The sequence below is a fragment of the Trichoderma virens genome (assembly GCF_000170995.1).
Source record: "Trichoderma virens Gv29-8 chromosome Unknown TRIVIscaffold_1, whole genome shotgun sequence".
Taxonomy (NCBI): Eukaryota; Fungi; Ascomycota; class Sordariomycetes; order Hypocreales; family Hypocreaceae; genus Trichoderma; species Trichoderma virens.
Window position 1 is genome coordinate 1,130,063 of NW_014013748.1, and position 17,250 is coordinate 1,147,312.

The 17,250-nt window shown below is 46.3% G+C and overlaps 9 protein-coding genes across 9 annotated transcripts; 6 read left to right on the top strand and 3 right to left on the bottom strand.

The window, feature by feature from the left end:
* Nucleotides 1–412: 412 nt before the first annotated feature.
* On the top strand, nucleotides 413–2,316 carry TRIVIDRAFT_215055 (uncharacterized protein; the record flags this gene model as incomplete). Its single annotated transcript, XM_014105828.1, has 2 exons — nucleotides 413–627; nucleotides 721–2,316. 2 exons carry the CDS (start codon nucleotides 425–427, stop codon nucleotides 2,198–2,200), a joined length of 1,683 nt encoding a protein of 560 aa, XP_013961303.1.
* Nucleotides 2,317–2,462: 146 nt separating this feature from the next.
* Nucleotides 2,463–2,870, bottom strand: TRIVIDRAFT_121344 (uncharacterized protein; the record flags this gene model as incomplete). The annotated part of the gene is made up of 2 exons (XM_014105829.1): nucleotides 2,463–2,580; nucleotides 2,677–2,870. Coding segments are annotated over 2 exons (312 nt in total), but the record flags the coding sequence as incomplete, so codon positions are not given.
* Nucleotides 2,871–4,059: 1,189 nt separating this feature from the next.
* On the top strand, nucleotides 4,060–4,503 carry TRIVIDRAFT_62872 (uncharacterized protein; the record flags this gene model as incomplete). Its single annotated transcript, XM_014105830.1, has 2 exons — nucleotides 4,060–4,185; nucleotides 4,237–4,503. The coding sequence occupies 2 exons, from the start codon at nucleotides 4,060–4,062 to the stop codon at nucleotides 4,501–4,503; spliced, it is 393 nt and encodes a 130-aa protein (XP_013961305.1).
* Nucleotides 4,504–4,974: 471 nt separating this feature from the next.
* On the top strand, nucleotides 4,975–5,781 carry TRIVIDRAFT_33974 (uncharacterized protein; the record flags this gene model as incomplete). The annotated part of the gene is made up of 1 exon (XM_014105831.1): nucleotides 4,975–5,781. One exon carries the CDS (start codon nucleotides 4,975–4,977, stop codon nucleotides 5,779–5,781), a length of 807 nt encoding a protein of 268 aa, XP_013961306.1.
* Nucleotides 5,782–6,068: 287 nt separating this feature from the next.
* On the top strand, nucleotides 6,069–7,698 carry TRIVIDRAFT_33500 (uncharacterized protein; the record flags this gene model as incomplete). The annotated part of the gene is made up of 3 exons (XM_014105832.1): nucleotides 6,069–6,443; nucleotides 6,495–6,885; nucleotides 6,956–7,698. 3 exons carry the CDS (start codon nucleotides 6,069–6,071, stop codon nucleotides 7,696–7,698), a joined length of 1,509 nt encoding a protein of 502 aa, XP_013961307.1.
* Nucleotides 7,699–7,729: 31 nt separating this feature from the next.
* Nucleotides 7,730–9,953, bottom strand: TRIVIDRAFT_217692 (uncharacterized protein; the record flags this gene model as incomplete). The annotated part of the gene is made up of 5 exons (XM_014105833.1): nucleotides 7,730–8,421; nucleotides 8,472–8,859; nucleotides 8,922–9,479; nucleotides 9,540–9,709; nucleotides 9,863–9,953. The coding sequence occupies 5 exons, from the start codon at nucleotides 9,951–9,953 to the stop codon at nucleotides 7,730–7,732; spliced, it is 1,899 nt and encodes a 632-aa protein (XP_013961308.1).
* Nucleotides 9,954–10,629: 676 nt separating this feature from the next.
* TRIVIDRAFT_34053 (uncharacterized protein) lies at nucleotides 10,630–11,744 on the top strand (the record flags this gene model as incomplete). Its single annotated transcript, XM_014105834.1, has 3 exons — nucleotides 10,630–10,734; nucleotides 10,805–11,083; nucleotides 11,151–11,744. 3 exons carry the CDS (start codon nucleotides 10,630–10,632, stop codon nucleotides 11,742–11,744), a joined length of 978 nt encoding a protein of 325 aa, XP_013961309.1.
* A 191-nt stretch (nucleotides 11,745–11,935) lies between these two features.
* TRIVIDRAFT_188023 (uncharacterized protein) lies at nucleotides 11,936–14,156 on the bottom strand (the record flags this gene model as incomplete). The annotated part of the gene is made up of 3 exons (XM_014105835.1): nucleotides 11,936–12,808; nucleotides 12,867–14,066; nucleotides 14,109–14,156. 3 exons carry the CDS (start codon nucleotides 14,154–14,156, stop codon nucleotides 11,936–11,938), a joined length of 2,121 nt encoding a protein of 706 aa, XP_013961310.1.
* Nucleotides 14,157–14,718: 562 nt separating this feature from the next.
* On the top strand, nucleotides 14,719–16,212 carry TRIVIDRAFT_33625 (uncharacterized protein; the record flags this gene model as incomplete). The annotated part of the gene is made up of 5 exons (XM_014105836.1): nucleotides 14,719–14,948; nucleotides 15,012–15,139; nucleotides 15,195–15,354; nucleotides 15,414–15,924; nucleotides 16,003–16,212. The coding sequence occupies 5 exons, from the start codon at nucleotides 14,719–14,721 to the stop codon at nucleotides 16,210–16,212; spliced, it is 1,239 nt and encodes a 412-aa protein (XP_013961311.1).
* Between the last annotated feature and the right edge of the window lie 1,038 nt (nucleotides 16,213–17,250).

The window sequence follows — 17,250 nt, forward strand, 5'->3', positions numbered from 1 at the left end:
CAGGCGATAAAGCTAGCAAGCCAGAGTTCAGCTAGCTTGCATGCTGGGCTGCATGTGAGACGCGAAACATGGAATTTACACCAATCCGGACCAGTGAAGAGCATGAAGCTCGTCAAGCCACCGCATGCGGAGAAAGTCTATCTTGAATTGCGTTGAAGTTGATTGGACCGATGGTCGCGTTACATTCATTATGACGTTCGCCCGTAGATCTTCACAGCTGTGCAGGACTCCTCATGGAAACCTAATTGAGGGCAGAAGCAATGGAGCTCGCTTCTGGGCGCGCGTTCTCGCTTTGGCGGGTGAAATAGCTATAAGATCGGGTGACGCTTCTTGGTTAGTAGTGGGATGATCTTAAGTACAACGCACATTGCTCACTTTGTCAACTTAAATTTTTTAAGCCGAAGTCGTAATGCCCGATCTCGAGATGAAGACCACAAATCGCCCAGATGAGTGGAAGATTGAGCAAGGACTTGCTGGAGCTGAGCTCCCAGTCCTTGACATGACCGGGCCCAAGAACGTACCTCTGACTATTCAGACCTTTGGGCAATTGACCAAGAATGAGGAAGCTATCAAAGCTGTGGGCGACCCTGAGAAGCTCTTTACTAGAGAGCGTGAGGGTTGGGTTGGGTAAGTAATTATGAATCGCAACCAAAGAGATGACTTGTGAAGAAGTCCCATGATATGGATCGCGTCTGTACTGACAGTATCCGCCAAATCAAGATTCGTCGAGTGGGAGAATTATCCCGACAAAAAGGCTGCCGCGCACAAGATTCTAACCTCGCAGACCTTTCCACCTAATCCGGAATTTCAGCTTGGTCCCATTCCTGGAACCAATCCGGTTCTTCCGGGCACTCATTGGAAGATGTGGCATCATGCCGTTGGCGGTGAACTGACAAAGATACCCGAAGACTCATGGGCCACCGTTCTCAAAGAGAAGCATCCCGATATGCTCCATCTTCTACAGTTCCCATACAATGGAGAGCCGCCTAAGCGCCTTGTAACGGCCAAGGAGATCACTCCTAATTCGCTTCATTTTGTGAGAAATCACGGAGGCATCCCGCTCATTGACTATGACAAGTTCAGCTTCATTATGGATGGCCTTGTTAAGAATCCCCGTGAATACAAAATGGATGATCTTATGGACGAGTCTAGGTTTCCGCGTATGGAGAAGACCGTCACTATTCAGTGCTCTGGAACCCGTCGCATTGAGCAGATTCTCCTATACCCCGGTCAGGGCGATGAAGTACCTCAGGCGCCTTGGGCTGAGGGTGCGATTGGCACTGCCACCTATGTTGGCATCAGTCTTAAGAAGATTATCAAGGAATGTGGAGGCTTGATCGACGGTGCTAAGCATCTGGAGTTCTACGGCGCCGATACCTATTTCAAGGACGACAAGGTTATGAACTACCTCGTCAGTGTTCCATGGTCCAAGGTGAAAGCAAATGAAGTGATGCTTGCTTGGGAGATGAATGGCGAAGTTCTGCCTGCCATTCATGGATATCCTCTCCGCATTGTTGTATTTGGATACATCGGTGCTAGGAGCGTCAAATGGCTCTACCGTATCAAGGCTATTAAGGAGCCCTCCCGAGCTCCAGTTCAGAGCCAGGAGTACCTCTACTTTCCTCAACAGGTAGGAAAGCACAACTTCAAGTTGACGGACGGTATTCAAATCCAAGAAATGCCGGTTAGTTCTGCTATTATGTCGCCGTGGACCAAACAAGTCTGCATCCACAATGGCAAGATTCGCTGCAAGGGCTGGGCTTATTCCGGCGGAGGCCGATGGCCTGAACGTGTTGAACTGTCGGCAGACGGTGGATTCAATTGGTATACCATACCGATTGACAACCTCTCCAAGAAGCGGAAGTGGACGTGGCGCACCTGGGAGTACGAACTCCCTTGCGATGTTGAGGGCTGGGTTGAGATTGTGTGCCGCTGTTGGGATAGTGCCTTGAACACTCAGCCAACTTTCACTCGCACAGCTTGGAATTGGGGCTTGCACGTTACGCATTCTTGCCACCGAATTTCGATCTATAGTGTCAACAAGTCCAGAAAAGCGACTCAAGATCGCCTTGCAGAGTTTGAAGAGGCGGGCATTCCGTTTGGCCCGATTACTGTGCCACTCGCATTCCCCTCGCAAACGTGGGACGACTACGAGAAGTTCTGGAAGGAGCATGATCCTCGAGATGCTGAAGATGATTGAGCTATTCTTTTTCTAAGGCTTCTTTGTCGGAACGGGAACAACAAAAAAATGTAACAAAAAGGGGAAAAAAAAAGTAGGAATGAGCAAAAAAATAAAAATAAAACTCTACAACTATTAAAAGGATCTTGATTCTTAAATACATTGCTCTCAGATATCGCTTTATGATGAGTACGTGGGTGTTCACTGCAAAAAGACTTATGGCCAAGGCCATTGAGACCATCACGTCTCACTCAAGACACGGCTAATGATTGTGAGGTACTTGGCTAACTAGCCCTGTTTTAACATCAAAAATGAACCCGCGCGTCCTTTCTACCAAATCCTTCCTCACAAAGGGTGTCGTTCCGAGCCATTTGAGGTCATCTCGGACGCTCTTTTCGACACTATGACGAGGGTTAATGACATACTTACTCACTCTGCAACAGCAGTGAATTAGTAGAGCCCACGGTGAAACATACTCAGTAATCGCGCCTAGATACATTTCATCGATTTCTAGCCAGTATTTAGAGTCGGTCTTTGCTTTGAGAGACTGTCGCACGTCTTCATCTCTAAATCGAAGGGTGCCACAGTCGGTATGGTGGACAATGGCTATTTCCTTGAGGCCTAAGACTTCATCCAGAATGATAATGTCTCGAAGGGCGTGTCGAACGCTACCGCCAGCATTTCGGTGAACAACAACTTCTGTGGGCCAACTGTTAATAACCATTTCTTCTTATTGTTGAATGCCTTCTCCTACCACCAGGCTGAATATTGAAGAACCGTTCTGGTATACATCGGCGATCATTGCATGTAACTGAGCAATTTCTATGTCAGTCGATTTACAAAATATCACCAGGGAATTCTTCACAGAAGTGCCTTGAAAAAGCTTCCAAAGACAAGAAGGTCTTAACTGATCAAAGCTGGATTTTTCCCGTAGCCAGGTTCTGTATGATATGGTGACGGCTTGTAATTCTCCGCCACTAGTCTGAATAGTTGTTAAGTTATTCGTATCCGTCGAAATACATAGTGGACATGCTTACTTGTTACGCACCAGTAAATCTGCAATTGTTGGTGTCGATTCCATGGTGGAACAAGGTCGAGATGCCAATGGTGCCCAAGCATTAGTTTCTTCCTGATGGGAACAATAGCCTATGATAGACAAATGGATAGGGACTTTAATACTTTGGAGACCTCGATTATGTCGGTTCAAAAGTCTATGTACTTTGTTCTGTAAATCTCGTATTGCAGTGCATTGGGCTCAGGGAATTATGCTGCTCTCTGACAAATCCTTCTGCCATATATAAACTGCCGAATATTAAGAAAGCAAATCTTAGGATACTGAGCCATTGGCTTACAAATGCCTCCCAATTTTGCGTAGAACGTTTGAAGTTTGTGCTGCCTTGTGATGACAAGCTTACAGGGACATTTACTGAGACTACAATTACAGTACACGCAAGTGAGTTATAGGGCAATGTAGAGAACATTGAACAAGGGATCTACTGACCCAAAGTGGAAAGGTGCCAAAAGGTAGGAATTGAGAATCGGCGCCGCTCGGATCTGCAGTTTGACGTATTCTTCACTGATGGCCAGTTGAGAACATGGCCATTACTAATATTAATCAACAATCCATGTAGAATGTATCGAAAGAGGGAAGTTGATCGGAGTTTAAAACTTTCCCTATACATGGAAATAAGGCTGGGTATACTGACGTAGAAAACTTGCATTGTTGTATCTGTAAACTAGTCGAGAGAAGCTGTCCTAGCTAAACAAGCGGGTAATATCACTGGAGGATAAATACTGCAAGCATTGACTGGACATGGTGAAAATAGATCGCCAGTAATATTTCAGCATCTAATATTTGACTTGTTATTCCGTTACTAATCATGCCTTTTGTCAAGATTGACGTCATCAAGGGACGCAGAAGTCCCGAACAACTAAGGAAGCTGGGAGATGTGATCCAGAAAGTCCTAATCGATACGTTTAACTCTCCAGAGAGAGATAGGTACCAGGTTTGTGGAACGTAGCTGGGCTTTTTGCAGACCAAAGCTAATAATTTACAGATCTTCAGCCAGCATGAGCCATGGGAAGTTATCTGTTGGGATACTGGTCTTGGTTTTGAACGTACAGATGATCTTGTCAGCATCCAAATTTTTGCGCAAGGAAGAAATCGCGATCAGAAGATGGCCATGTATACAGCTTTTGGGGAAAGGCTGGAGAAGGAGTGTGGGTTAAAGGGCAATGATTTGCTCATCTCTGTTACGCCCAACACCAAGGAAGATTGGAGCTTCGGCTACGGACGGGCACAATTTCTTACTGGAGAACTCTAGGAGAGTTAGTCTATTGCAGGCGCTGCATATTGGAAGCTTTACACGTATGGATAGACTCAGGATTGTTTAGCTTAGCTGGGGATAAACAAGGAACCAGCTATTTTTAAAATGTACCAATTTGGCCAGTAGTGACATACAGAATCTGCCAAACCATAAAATAATTGGTAGTTGACTAATGCATTGTACTCAAGCACTCATCCTTCGGATCATGGCCGGACTAGGGGTACCATTGCATTGAATTGGCGCAAAGTGGCGGACGGCTAGGTTACGGCCATACGTATGTAACCCATATTCATATCAATAAAACAAAACCATCCTGATACGATATATAAAGAGGCGATGTCCGTCTAGTTGAGAGAGAAAAGGCTAGAAACATTTTTAGTTATTAATCTCCTAATTTTGGAGAATTCTTGATAATAACCCTTTGTACTTTGTATAAGAGGTTTTCAACCATAGCGAAGCTTTGCTAAAATGGCCTTCACAAAAATCAATTCTTCAGTTCGCGTCACCCATATTGGTACAGCTACTGCCATCATTGAGCTAGACAACCTTACCATCCTCACCGACCCGTACTTCTCTCCAGAGGGCACTGAGTGGATTGGCAAGTCGGGCGCTACCCTGGTCAATTCATACCAGCCACCACTTGGCCTTGAAGATCTGCCACCGATTGATCTCATACTTTTGAGCCATGAAGACCACAAGGATAATCTGGACGATCTGGGGCGCCAACTCCTCAATGGCCGGCACGTCTTTACTACCACCGACGGTGCGCGAAACCTCGCTCCAAGAAAAGCGGTCCGCGGGATGAAGCCGTGGGAAACGGTGAGCCTCCAAATTGGCGGCGGGCCGCGCTATGAAATCACAGCAACGCCTTGCCAGCATCTCCCAGGTGGCGAATGCCTTGGATTCATCATCACCGCAGAGCATTTTGGTACATCGGACGGGAAGCCTAATGCCGTATACTTCTCTGGAGATACTGTCTACATAGAGGAGCTTGCTAAGATCAAAGATCGCTTTCACGTTTCTGTTGCCCTGTTTAGTCTCGGCAAGGCCATAGTTCCAAAACCCGGCGGGGGCATGCTACAGATTACGATGGACAGCAAACAAGCTGTGCAACTTATGCGTGATATTGAACCAGATATTGTGATACCGTTACATTTTGAGGGATGGAGTTTGTTTAAGGAAGGGAAAAGCGAAATCGAAGAGGTGGTAATTGAAGAGGGCGTTGAGGCCAAGTTTAAGTTTCTCACACCGGGAATCAATACCAAAATAATGTAAATATTGGCAGAGGTTTCAGAATAGATGTCATTCATAGAATACAGATAGACATAGTTGTGGAAAATAAAAGTGGTTTCAGCATTCAAATGGCTCGTTTTCATTCAGTCCGCTATTGATACAATGGACTCTTCAATTAATGGTGCGTAGACTTGCCTGTTTTGGTAGGGCTTAATCATCACACCAGAATGGACAGGCCGTTTCCTTTCTTTTAGCCTATGATCTCTCTCTTTTACTTGATCGCAACAATTCATAACTACATGAATCCGATAGGGTACCTATCCTCTAAAATGGCCTCTCCATTGTTTTCTCCGAGGAGCACATTAGATGGCCATGGCCGAGCTAGTGGTGCAGATGAAGATCCACGGGATGCCGAGCACAGATTTTCTATTGAAGAGTTCTCGACTCCCTCGACAGGCTGGCAACTCGATGACTTCGTGCTCGACCCGGGCTATGTTGCCTCTCGGGAAGAATTGCGCTGGCTGATGCTAAACACTGCACAAACTGCACCACCATCTCCAGCTCACGGCGATAGCTTCATATCCGGGGTGGATTCACATGGTGGCGAAGATCGGTCGTCAGCTCAGCACAGAACCTCACATCTTCTATCACAAGGCAGACGGATCGAATATCTCAAGAACTACATTAGCAAAGTTGCACCATGGGTGAGCTCGTCCATTAAACCCGTTTTCCAATTTGTATTGATTTGAGGGTAGCTCGACATGTTTGATAGCTCTCGTGCTTTCGGGCTGCAAGTACCTCTTCTCGCGCAAACTTCTCCAGCTCTATTATGTGCAATATTGGCCATCTCAGCTCGACAGAAGGAACGAAAAGAGGCTTCTGATGGAAAATCAACTCCCCACAAGAGTTTTGATAGTTTGGAGCTGTACCAAGAGGCGATCCGGCTCCTCACGCCACTTTTGCAGGCTCACGACCAGGCCGTGATTCCCATATGTGTAATACTTTGCTGCCTTGAGATGATGTCTGCCAGTGCTAGAGATTGGCGCCGTCATCTAGAAGGATGCGCTGCTCTTTTCGATGTGTTCGATGTCAATGGATTCTGTGGTGGATTGCTTCAGGCTGTGTTTTGGTGTCACGCGAGAATGGGTATGTTTGCTTCCCTACATGTATGTGTCAGCTATTTCATGAATCGGTTTAATTGAGCCCGTGGCTTTAGATTTATGCGGTGCTTTAATATCGGATGGCACGCAAAGCACCATTATTCCGCCCATTGCTTGGCTACCGCCTGGCACAGACGAGTCAAATGCTCGTCAAGCCTTTAAGAACATACAAAGTCCTGATATGCACGCCAATTATGCAGTCTATCTTTGCGCCAAAGCTTGTGAGCTTGTTTCAGACCGTACTCATCATGACGAATTGGGTGCTCCCAACGGATGTACAGCAGAAGTGTTCTCATCACGTTGGACCAGACTATGGGATGACCTGCAGGCCTGGATAGATGACCGTCCCAACGAACTGCTGCCGTTACAGACTATAGAATCACAACCTTTCCCACAGATATTGTATCTCCACTGGGCAGCTATTTCATCCAACCAGTTATATCACACTGCTTGTATCTTGATGCTCGGATCGACGCCCAAGAGACAGATCCCTATACCTGGTGTAACTGGGTCATGCATATGGCATGCGAAGCATATTTGCGGAATCTCTCTGACAAATCCTCATCATGGATGTCTCAACAATGCGATTCAACCCTTGTGGTTGGCAGGAAGGCTGCTTAGCCATGAATCGGAGCACACAATACTCGTCGACCTGATCCGCGACATTGAGTCCACAACGGGATGGGGAACTTCTTGGAGAATTCCTGACCTTGGAGCAGCTTGGGGTTATTCTATCCGGAAGCCGTCGCGTTCAAAGAATGCTCCCCTCGAACAGCGCCGAAATACTCAAACTGAATGAAGCTATGCATACTACCGAAAGAATACCCAACCTAATCCCCTCCCAGAAGCTCTAAATGGTGCCACTCTTGCTTCAACTGCCCAACAAAACTATCAACACGCCAACCCAAAGCACTAATGTTCTTAAATCCAAGCAATACTTCTCTTTGCTGGCTCTCGTGTGTCATTCTTCGAGCACCCAGATAGAATGATGCAAGGAGGCATGGATCCCAGCATTCGCATCGGTTATTATTGATGGAGATACCGCATATCCTTTGCACATGCCACAGTTGCGATAACGATGATGACCGTCGTTGATCAAGCTGTAGTGTCTTTGGCTTATGAGCTAGTATCAGCATCATGGAAGTATGATACAGCTGATTAGCAAATGTTGCTGCGCCGCTGGTGAAGTACATGACTGGAAATGGAGACTCTTCGTTGCTGAGCTCAATAACGGGACGAAATGTGGATGGCCTATTTGTATACCAGTCATTGAGATTGTCAACAATGGACTTCCAGCGAACTGCCCGAGGTCTTGGCGATACGGAATTGACGCTTGTGGTTGTCTCTTCATCTCCAAAGGAGAATTCGAGCACTTTAGTACATAGAACAAGAGGTTCATGTGCGAATTGGAGGTCAATGTGCTCAGATTTGCGTCCTCCCTCAGAGGAGTTCCCAAGTAGAGTTCGCAAGAGACTACTATTGACGGTGGAAGCGGTTTCTTTGAACAAAGCGACAGCGACACCTATAACTATTAACAAGATTATCCAATATAGAATTATCGGTTTCACTCACTCAATCTCGCAAGCAACCATAGCATGCGCTCGTTCAGTGCTCTGAGCGGACTATTCTCTGCCCTTTGGTTATAGACCATCTGCAGGAAATTATTCTTTACCAGTGCATCTTCCCATGATTGAGGAGGGTCGATAAGAAATCCCTCTGCGACCGTTAATACAGACCAGAGTTTGACTTCCCACATCTTCGCATGCTCAAGATGATACTCAATAGGGAATGTGAGATGACTTGAGTGACTTGTCGGACTGTCAGTTAACATCAGGGAGTGAAGGCTAGCTTCGTATGAAGTAGCGCATAACTTCAAGAGTGCATCGAATAACATGTCAGATCTCGTTGCGAGATGTGGAACAACGAGACCAAAGGTCTGTCTCATATCGCACATATCCAGCTTGAGATTAAATATGGATTAGAAACCTGCCGTAAATACCAGATAAAAGAGTCCTTACTTACCCATGGTGCGATTTTATATCTGTAATGCCTCAGAAGTTCAATCGTTCGCCCCAAGGAGAGTTGATTTGCGATAAGAACGCTCACTGGTCCAAGATCGTCGATACTCTGCAATATCGATGGTGGCCATGATAAATTGGGTTCTTCAATACCGCCGAGAATGGGAGCCAGGGGTGTAAGTGCATCCACACCACCTGCATCCCCCGTTCCAAGAGACATTAACACATCCAGCGCAATCTCGTAACTGTCGCCTTGTCTTATTCCCATATCTTGATCCGGGTGTTCTTCACTAAGATGAGACGAAGCCTCATGTTGCGCTTGTACATGTTGATCTTTTTCAGTGTTTCCGCTGAATTCGTGATAGAGGCTATCAGAATCCAAGTAAATACATGGCTGCTGCTCCCCAATGGATGTGTTTGGGGTCGCCGCGGTGCCACTCTTCGAAGGCGAGCCATATGTGTCGCTGCTTTCTCTCTCAGCAGAGAGAGGGGAAGAAATTGAAACTTGTGATTCGGCATTTCGGCCAATATCTTTCTGATGGGCGTGTCCATTATCTACAAACTATTTGACATCTGACATTAGTATGGAATTTTAGGCAAGCAGAGCTATAGAGATAATAACCTGGACTTTGGAGTATTTTGGAACACCTCCAGGCTTTCTAGGTGAGGGTTCATTTCGATTGTTAGAAGATAAGGTAAAGGCGTTCTTCTGCAGGAAAGATAGTCGTGGTCCATAGACACATTCTGCTTCAGCATCAACGCAGCGTTGGCAACGAGGCTTGTGTTCATCACCTATGGTTGAGTCAGATCCATGAATTGACTATTCAAGTATACCGAAATTCGAAAACAGTAATTCCAAGCGCGAATATGAAAGTGGGACCCTGATTGATGAAAGATATGCTATAAATATCCATAGGGCTCAACTCTTGGTGTTTCTTATCTTACATTTTCGACGCCGAGTGCGACATCTCAAACAACCCGTTCTCGCTCGTTTCTTCTGCGTGCGATTGGGACTTGCAGTATCTTGATGCGCCATGACATATTGCAGAATAATTGCCAGGGAAATCTCTGGCAAATGTCTCAATTGGGCGCGGCGAATAGCTTGAAGAGCCTACGATGGACCGCAAAGTAGCATGGGCGTTGAAAGAGCAGTGACGATTGTATCCTGGCCGTGGTGGTTTCTTTTGCCTATTTGAGCAGACTTAGGCACAGCTTCGGTTAATTTCGAATAGACTACAGTCATCCGTACGGAGCATGATTGGTTAGATGGGCTCAACGCCACTAGAAACTATTTATTTGCTAAGCTCCATGTAACCCACATTGCCACATTCAATGGTTACTTGTACGCGAAGGAAGTGGGACGAGCTCTTGAACGTGGATGGGGGCAAGAGAGGATATGTTTTGGGAGAATCGAGTGATTACCCATTGTTTGCTTGGTTAAAGAAGAAAAGGAAATATGAGGCACCTAGATTCTCTTTAGCTGCCACCTACGTTATGTGATGAATCAGCGCGAGTAGCCCTATTTCCAGATTTTGGGCAGAGAAGAACGGCGGCTATAAATACCCGAAGCGGCAATCCGAGAGGAACAGCATAACAATGAAGTAGGCAGTTATACGACATTCAAAGACGAACCTACAAGCCATTTTATGTCTCTTTCCAAGAAAATTCTACTTTCTTGAACTATTATCAAAATAACAAAGCAAATTAGCGAAATGGGAAAATCTACAGTGACTCTGGCCTCTGGTCACGACATGCCTCTTGTTGGGTTCGGACTCTGGAAAGTTCCCAAAGAAACAGCAGCAGAGACAGTATACAATGTAAGTTGTATTTTGCGTATTCAGAGAGAAACTGCAAACTGTGACTGACGCGATTTTTCTCTCTCAACAGGCAATCAAAGTTGGGTATCGACTCTTTGATGGTGCCTACGACTACCAAAACGAAAAGGAGGCTGGAGAAGGTATTCGCCGAGCTATCGACGAGGGCCTGGTTAAGCGTGAAGAAATTTTCATCACCACAAAGCTGTGGAACAACTACCACCGCAAAGAGCATGCGTTAGCCATGGCCAAAAAGCAAAATGCAGCATGGGGCTTGGGGTACATTGACTTGTATCTCATTCACTTCCCCTGTGCATTGGAGTACATTGATCCTAGCATTAGGCAGTACCCTGTAAGTTCAACGTTCTCACTGTTATCTCTGATAAATGTAATTGATATCTGATATTGTAATATTGTAGGCATGGTGGATGGACGAAGCAGGAGCCATAGCGCTGGACAAAGTCCCGATTCGTGAGACTTGGGAGGCGCTCGAAACGGTCGTTGATCAGGGCATCTCACGAAGCATTGGTATATCCAACTTCCAAGCACAATCCATATATGATATACTCTCTTATGCGCGCCATCCGATCTCATCGTTGCAGATCGAACACCATCCTTATTTGGTGCAGCCAGACCTGGTCACTATGGCGCAGGAAAACGGCATTATTGTGACAGCATACTCTTCCTTTGGACCACAAAGCTTCTTGGAGCTACCTCCGGCTTTCTCCAAAAGAGCGAAAGTGACAGCACTCCTATTTGATACGGAGCCAGTGAAAAAAGCGGCTAAGAAATACAATGTCACTCCTGCACAGGTATTGCTGCGATGGGCAACTCAGAGGGACATTGCTGTTATACCAAAGTCGAACAATCATGAGAGATTGGCGCAGAATCTTCAAGTTACGGACTTTGATATGACCAAAGAGGAATTGGAGGATATTTCGGCCCTTGATCAAGGATTGCGATTCAATGACCCGGGTTTCTACCTGACGCAACCTATTCGCATTTTTGCGTAAATTATCTGTGCTATTAGGATAGTTTTGTACAACCTTGTTCTGTAGAAAAAGACTTGTATACATACAAATCGGTAAAATTTTTGCTTAATGAGAAAGTGCATAAGATTCGTATCTGTCCTCAAATAGTGGATTATAATATATTGCATTTGACTACTACTATAGAGCTGATGAAGCTATAAACCTTGGAGTCCCTACAGGTCGATAAACTCTTGCTTCAAGATCTCATCTTGGTGTATCATCGTCAGATAACTTGATAACTTGGACACAATACTATCGACATCGAAGCCAAAATACTTGTAAGCCTCAGGACCTGGGAGACTGTGTCCGAAACGCCTCACGCTTATACCTGCGTCTGCATATCTTTCCCATCCGTTCGGTGTATATGGTTCTACCACAACAGCTGGGATGCCGTGATGTCTCCGCAAGGTATTTCTCTTATACTCTAAAGATTGACCCTCAAATAATCGCTGGCATGGAAAGCTGACTACTCTGCAGCGGATACCTTTTGTCTCTATTAGCACGGCGGCGGCGTCGAGGACGTGCGATAATTCTGCACCGACGCCAATGAGTGTGAGTTGGGCATCGTCGTCTTCTTGAATCACATAGGCACCCTTTGCAACGCCATCTCGGCGTGTCTGCTTTAGTTGTGGCACTTTGTGTCGTGAAGTCGAGATGATGGAAGACGCATTTTGGGTTTCAATGGCGGCAATCCAGGCACCAGCTGTTTCTTCACTGTCTGCAGGACGGATATACAGCAAGTTCGGCATGGATCGAAACAATGCTGCCAGCTCAATGGGTTGGTGAGTCGGCCCATCTTCACCCATTCCGATTGAATCATGTGTTGCTGCGTGGATCACCTTGAGTCCTTGTAGAGCACCCATTCGCACAGCTGGTGCTGCATATAGATAGAACATGAAGAAGGAACTGGTAACTGGGATGAAGGTGCCGGGAGCAAAAGCTGCCATGCCGTTAGAAATAGCACACATAGCATGCTCTCTTACACCGTAGTGAATATATCGGCCCTTATAAGAACCATTGATTCCACAAGTTGTCCGAAGATCAGGCTGCAGACAGATTAGCTACCAATTCATTAGGACACCAATCGTTGAGAATTGTACTTACGTGTTGAAAATCTTGTTTGCCGTCCCAAGCCATATGTACAGATGGCGAGAGATCCGCTGTTCCCACCATAAAAGAGTTGATATCCTTAGCAAGAGGATTGATCATCAACCCAGACGATGCTCGCGTCGCCATTGGCTTGTCAGAAAGCTTCTTATGGCTTGGTACCAGACTCTTCCAATCAGATGGCAGCTTTCCATCCAGACGCCGCTGAAACTCCTCAGCAAGGAGGGGGTGAGCGTTTGCATATTTTCCTACAAGGTCATTCCACTGTGATACAATCCGCTCTCCGCGGTTGGGTAGATCCAAAAAGAATTGGCGGACTTGATCTCCAATGACAAAGTACTCGTCTTCATTGAAGCCGTAAGATCTCTTCATCCGCTTGACATCGTCGGCACCAAACGCGGCACCATGAGCTTCCGCCTGTCCAGCAACAGCGCTGTCTAGTCCAATGATCGTTCTGACGTTGATAAACGTTGGCCTGTCTACTGATGCTCGAGCCTTTTCTAATGCAGCCACAATACCAACTACATCATAGCAACCATCTTCGACATCTATCACATCCCAGCCGCACGCTCTCATTTTAGCGTTGACGTCTTCGGTGTTGGTCAGATCAACTGAACCATCGCATGTGATTTGGTTGTTATCGTATATAATGGTCAGATTGTTTAGCTTGAGGTGGCCTGCGAAGGAGATGGCTTCCAGAGCCACGCCCTCTTGCAGGCAAGCATCACCAATCATGCACCACGTGTGATTCGATACAACGTCAAATCCAGGTCGGTTATACGTTGCTGCAAGATTCTTTGTCGCCATAGCGAGGCCGACGGCATTAGCGACTCCCTGTCCTAATGGCCCAGTTGTCACCTCGATACCTTCAATCTCGATTTCTGGATGTCCGGGGCAGATTGAATCCCAGCGTTTTGAGTGATATGACTTGAGCTGATCCATTGTCATGTCACGATATCCCGTCAAATGCAGAAAAGTGTATTGAAAGAGGCAGGTGTGGCCATTTGAGAGCACAAATCGGTCTCTGTTGAAAAAGCTTGGTTGCAACGGCGCGTATCTCATCACGTACTTCCACAAGGCGATTCCAATAGCTGCCATCCCGATGGCACCACCTGGATGGCCGCCATTGAACTGTTGGCAGAGATCGCTGATGAGCAGGCGAAAGGTTTTGAGAACTAGCTCATGTTCTTTATTTCGCTCGGATTTAATCCTAGATTCGTCTTTTAGGATCGTTGATACTGCTTTTGTAATATCGGATTTCTCCGTGGATAGGATTCCAGGAGCCATTTTGTTCAATTTTGGTGAGATGGAGAAAGTAGATTCTTCAATGATGAGGAATGCAGCAGTAGGATTGAGATTGTCGGACCCTCGGGAAGGGTAGATTTTATGAATTTGGCATTACCATGAAGGAAAACTAAACTGCTGGAATCGTTATTGTATTTTACGATTCTCTAGGTCTATAATTGCCATAAGCTAATGAAGGGCAATGCATCCACTTTGAGGAATCCGGTGAGATTCCTTTCATGAGAGGATTGCCTAAAAGGGAAATTTTAGCCACCTCGGCTTGGAGAGCTTGAAACCCGACAATTGAGTTCTCCCAGAAATCTATGAGGGTGTCGACCTTATCAATTAGGTTTCTCATACGAGATTCCTTACTTCAAATAAAATATTATTTTTGCCAGTTTTTTTTTACTTGGATACATTGCATTCCAAACTCTGACTGCCCTTGGGACACCAATTCCCATTCCCATACTCTTGTCAGGCTTCTTACACCAAACCCTGGACCACCACCGTACATATTTTCGATTCCCCTCTACACCATTTATTGGCTCTAATCCTTCGAAAAAAGATGGCCCCAGCAATATTTTCCAATGGCGATTCTCCCGAGATATCAGCTGCAGCAGGGTTGAAAGATGTAGCAGCTACGGCTCTAAATGGCGGGAGCATTATCCATACCCCGCAGCCTAACCCATCATTACAAGCAACAGCCGACCACAATTTGAAGCTGGTTGAAGCTCCGGTTCTAGAGCCAAAACGTGGGGAAGTACTATTACATGTCAAGGCAACCGGCATCTGTGGGTGAGTATTAGTAACTGTAAAGAAAGCGACGATTGAGAAAACACTGACGTTGTTCATTTGAAGATCGGATGTCCATTTCTGGAAATCCGGACGGATAGGCTCATTGGTCTTTGAAGGCGACTGCATTTTGGGGCACGAAGCTGCCGGAGTTGTTCTCAAGTGCGGAGAGGGTGTAACAAACCTCGTACCTGGTGAGTGTTCAACAGAGTGTACCCCTCAACGGCTAATATTAATTGATCAAATAAGGTGATAGGGTGGCCATAGAGCCAGGTGTTCCATGTGGAGAATGTTTCCTCTGTGTGGATGGCAAGTATAATCTCTGCGAGGACGTCAAGTTCGCCGGTGTCTATCCCTACGCGGGAACAATTCAGCGTTATAAAATCCACCCCGCCAAATGGCTTCATAAGTAGGCTCCTGACTGCAACACTGGAATGTCTACATTCAATGGCTCACGATTTGCTATAGGCTTCCGTCCAACATATCGTTTGCTGAAGGCGCTCTGCTCGAACCTCTGAGCGTTGTCATTCACGGCATCCGCACTGCTGGTCTAAACCTTGGCTGTGGCACCGTTATTTGTGGTGCCGGTCCCATCGGCCTGATTGCCTTGGCTGCCGCAAGAGCATCTGGCGCACATCCTATTGTGATAACGGACATCGAACCAAAGAGACTTCAATTTGCCCGAGAGTTTGTTCCATCATGTCAAACTTACCAGGTGGACCCTTCTCTAAGCGCAGAAGATAATGGACGCCGAATCCGACAGCTGTTTCGACATGCTGATGATGATGGATTGCAAGAAAATACAGGGGATCTTCAACAGGAGTATTACGCGCCGCGAACCGTTCTTGAGTGCACCGGTGTTGAGAGTAGCGTGTGTACCGCAGCATTTACTGTCCGACGAGGCGGTACCATCTGTGTTATTGGGGTTGGCAAATCAATCATGAATAACTTGCCATTCATGCACATTTCGCTAGCTGAGGTACGTTAAACGCTCATTGGATGGCGCAACTTGATGCTAGAATTGGCTTGCTAACAATATTGGGATAAATCCATATAGATTGAGCTCAAGTTTATTAACCGGTATAGAGATACGTGGCCGGCGGGTATTGCGTGCCTCAGTGGAGGAATCCTCGACTTGAAGCCCCTGGTCACTCACGTTTATCCCCTCGAGGATGCGATTGATGCCCTGCATCTAGCAGCTGACCCCAGAAATGGGAGCATCAAGATTCAGATTGTAGACGAAGCCGATGAGAATGCGATGCCTTAGAGACTTGGAATATAGAATACGAATAGATTAACTGAATGGAGGACGCACACTCTGACGAAGTTGAGAGAATCTCCTGGTTGATTGTGAAATCCATTGGCAATTAGTCCATAGCTATGATGCCCAAGCAGCGCCATTAGGCTCCCACAACACCCTTAACAAACGTACTTAAATGGAGCTGCATACATGGATGTGTGCACCCTCTTTGGTAGGATACGGCTGCGGCGTACTCCTTGCATTATTCTGAAGCATTGACATTGGCTTACAAAGTACAATGCATATAGCGGCGCCGCACCTCAGGCTTCAGCTGCTCCCGTGGCTCCTGCACGCTGTCGTACATGAAAGACACCATGTACCCAGCTTCTTACACGTATTGGATCCTAATAAAAAAGAGGTGGAGAGTAAGACGAGGCCCATGAGGGCTGCTTTTCACCAAGGCATACCCTCCTTGCAGCGCATGACGTGGATAGCTTAAAAATCTCCTCTGCTAATAATAAAACTCTACAATCAATGGAAGCTGAAGTGAGACCTTGCGATTGTAAGATCCATTGTCACTATGGCGTTTGTAATATTGTGTCATCTATGGTGATATGTTGAGGGGCAGCTCAAACACTATCCTAAGCTCAACACCTTTCTTCCTCTGTATAATGCTCGTATATGTATGCTTTGCTCCACCCAGGTAACACAACACTTGGGTTGTTTGCTCAGGGAAAATGGGCGAGGCTGTCGCTTGGAGGTGCTCAACATGATGCGTCGACCTGGTACACCCTGCATATGCAAATGCATGCAGCAAGTATTGAAATGGTCCTAGGCGACGCCATTTTTATATGCTTACCAGGTAGGTAAACACGGGATATGCGAAGTTCATACAATGCGGCTAATCCACCACGCGGAGTCGGAGTGACTTCCGATCAATTGAAGCCAATCATATCACATAGTGTGTGGGATTCCCTGCAGCAACCAGGCGCATGTACGCCAGAATGTATTATGTGTTGGCCAAATCAATGCCAAAGAGGGGTTCACAGAATGCTAGAGCACCTT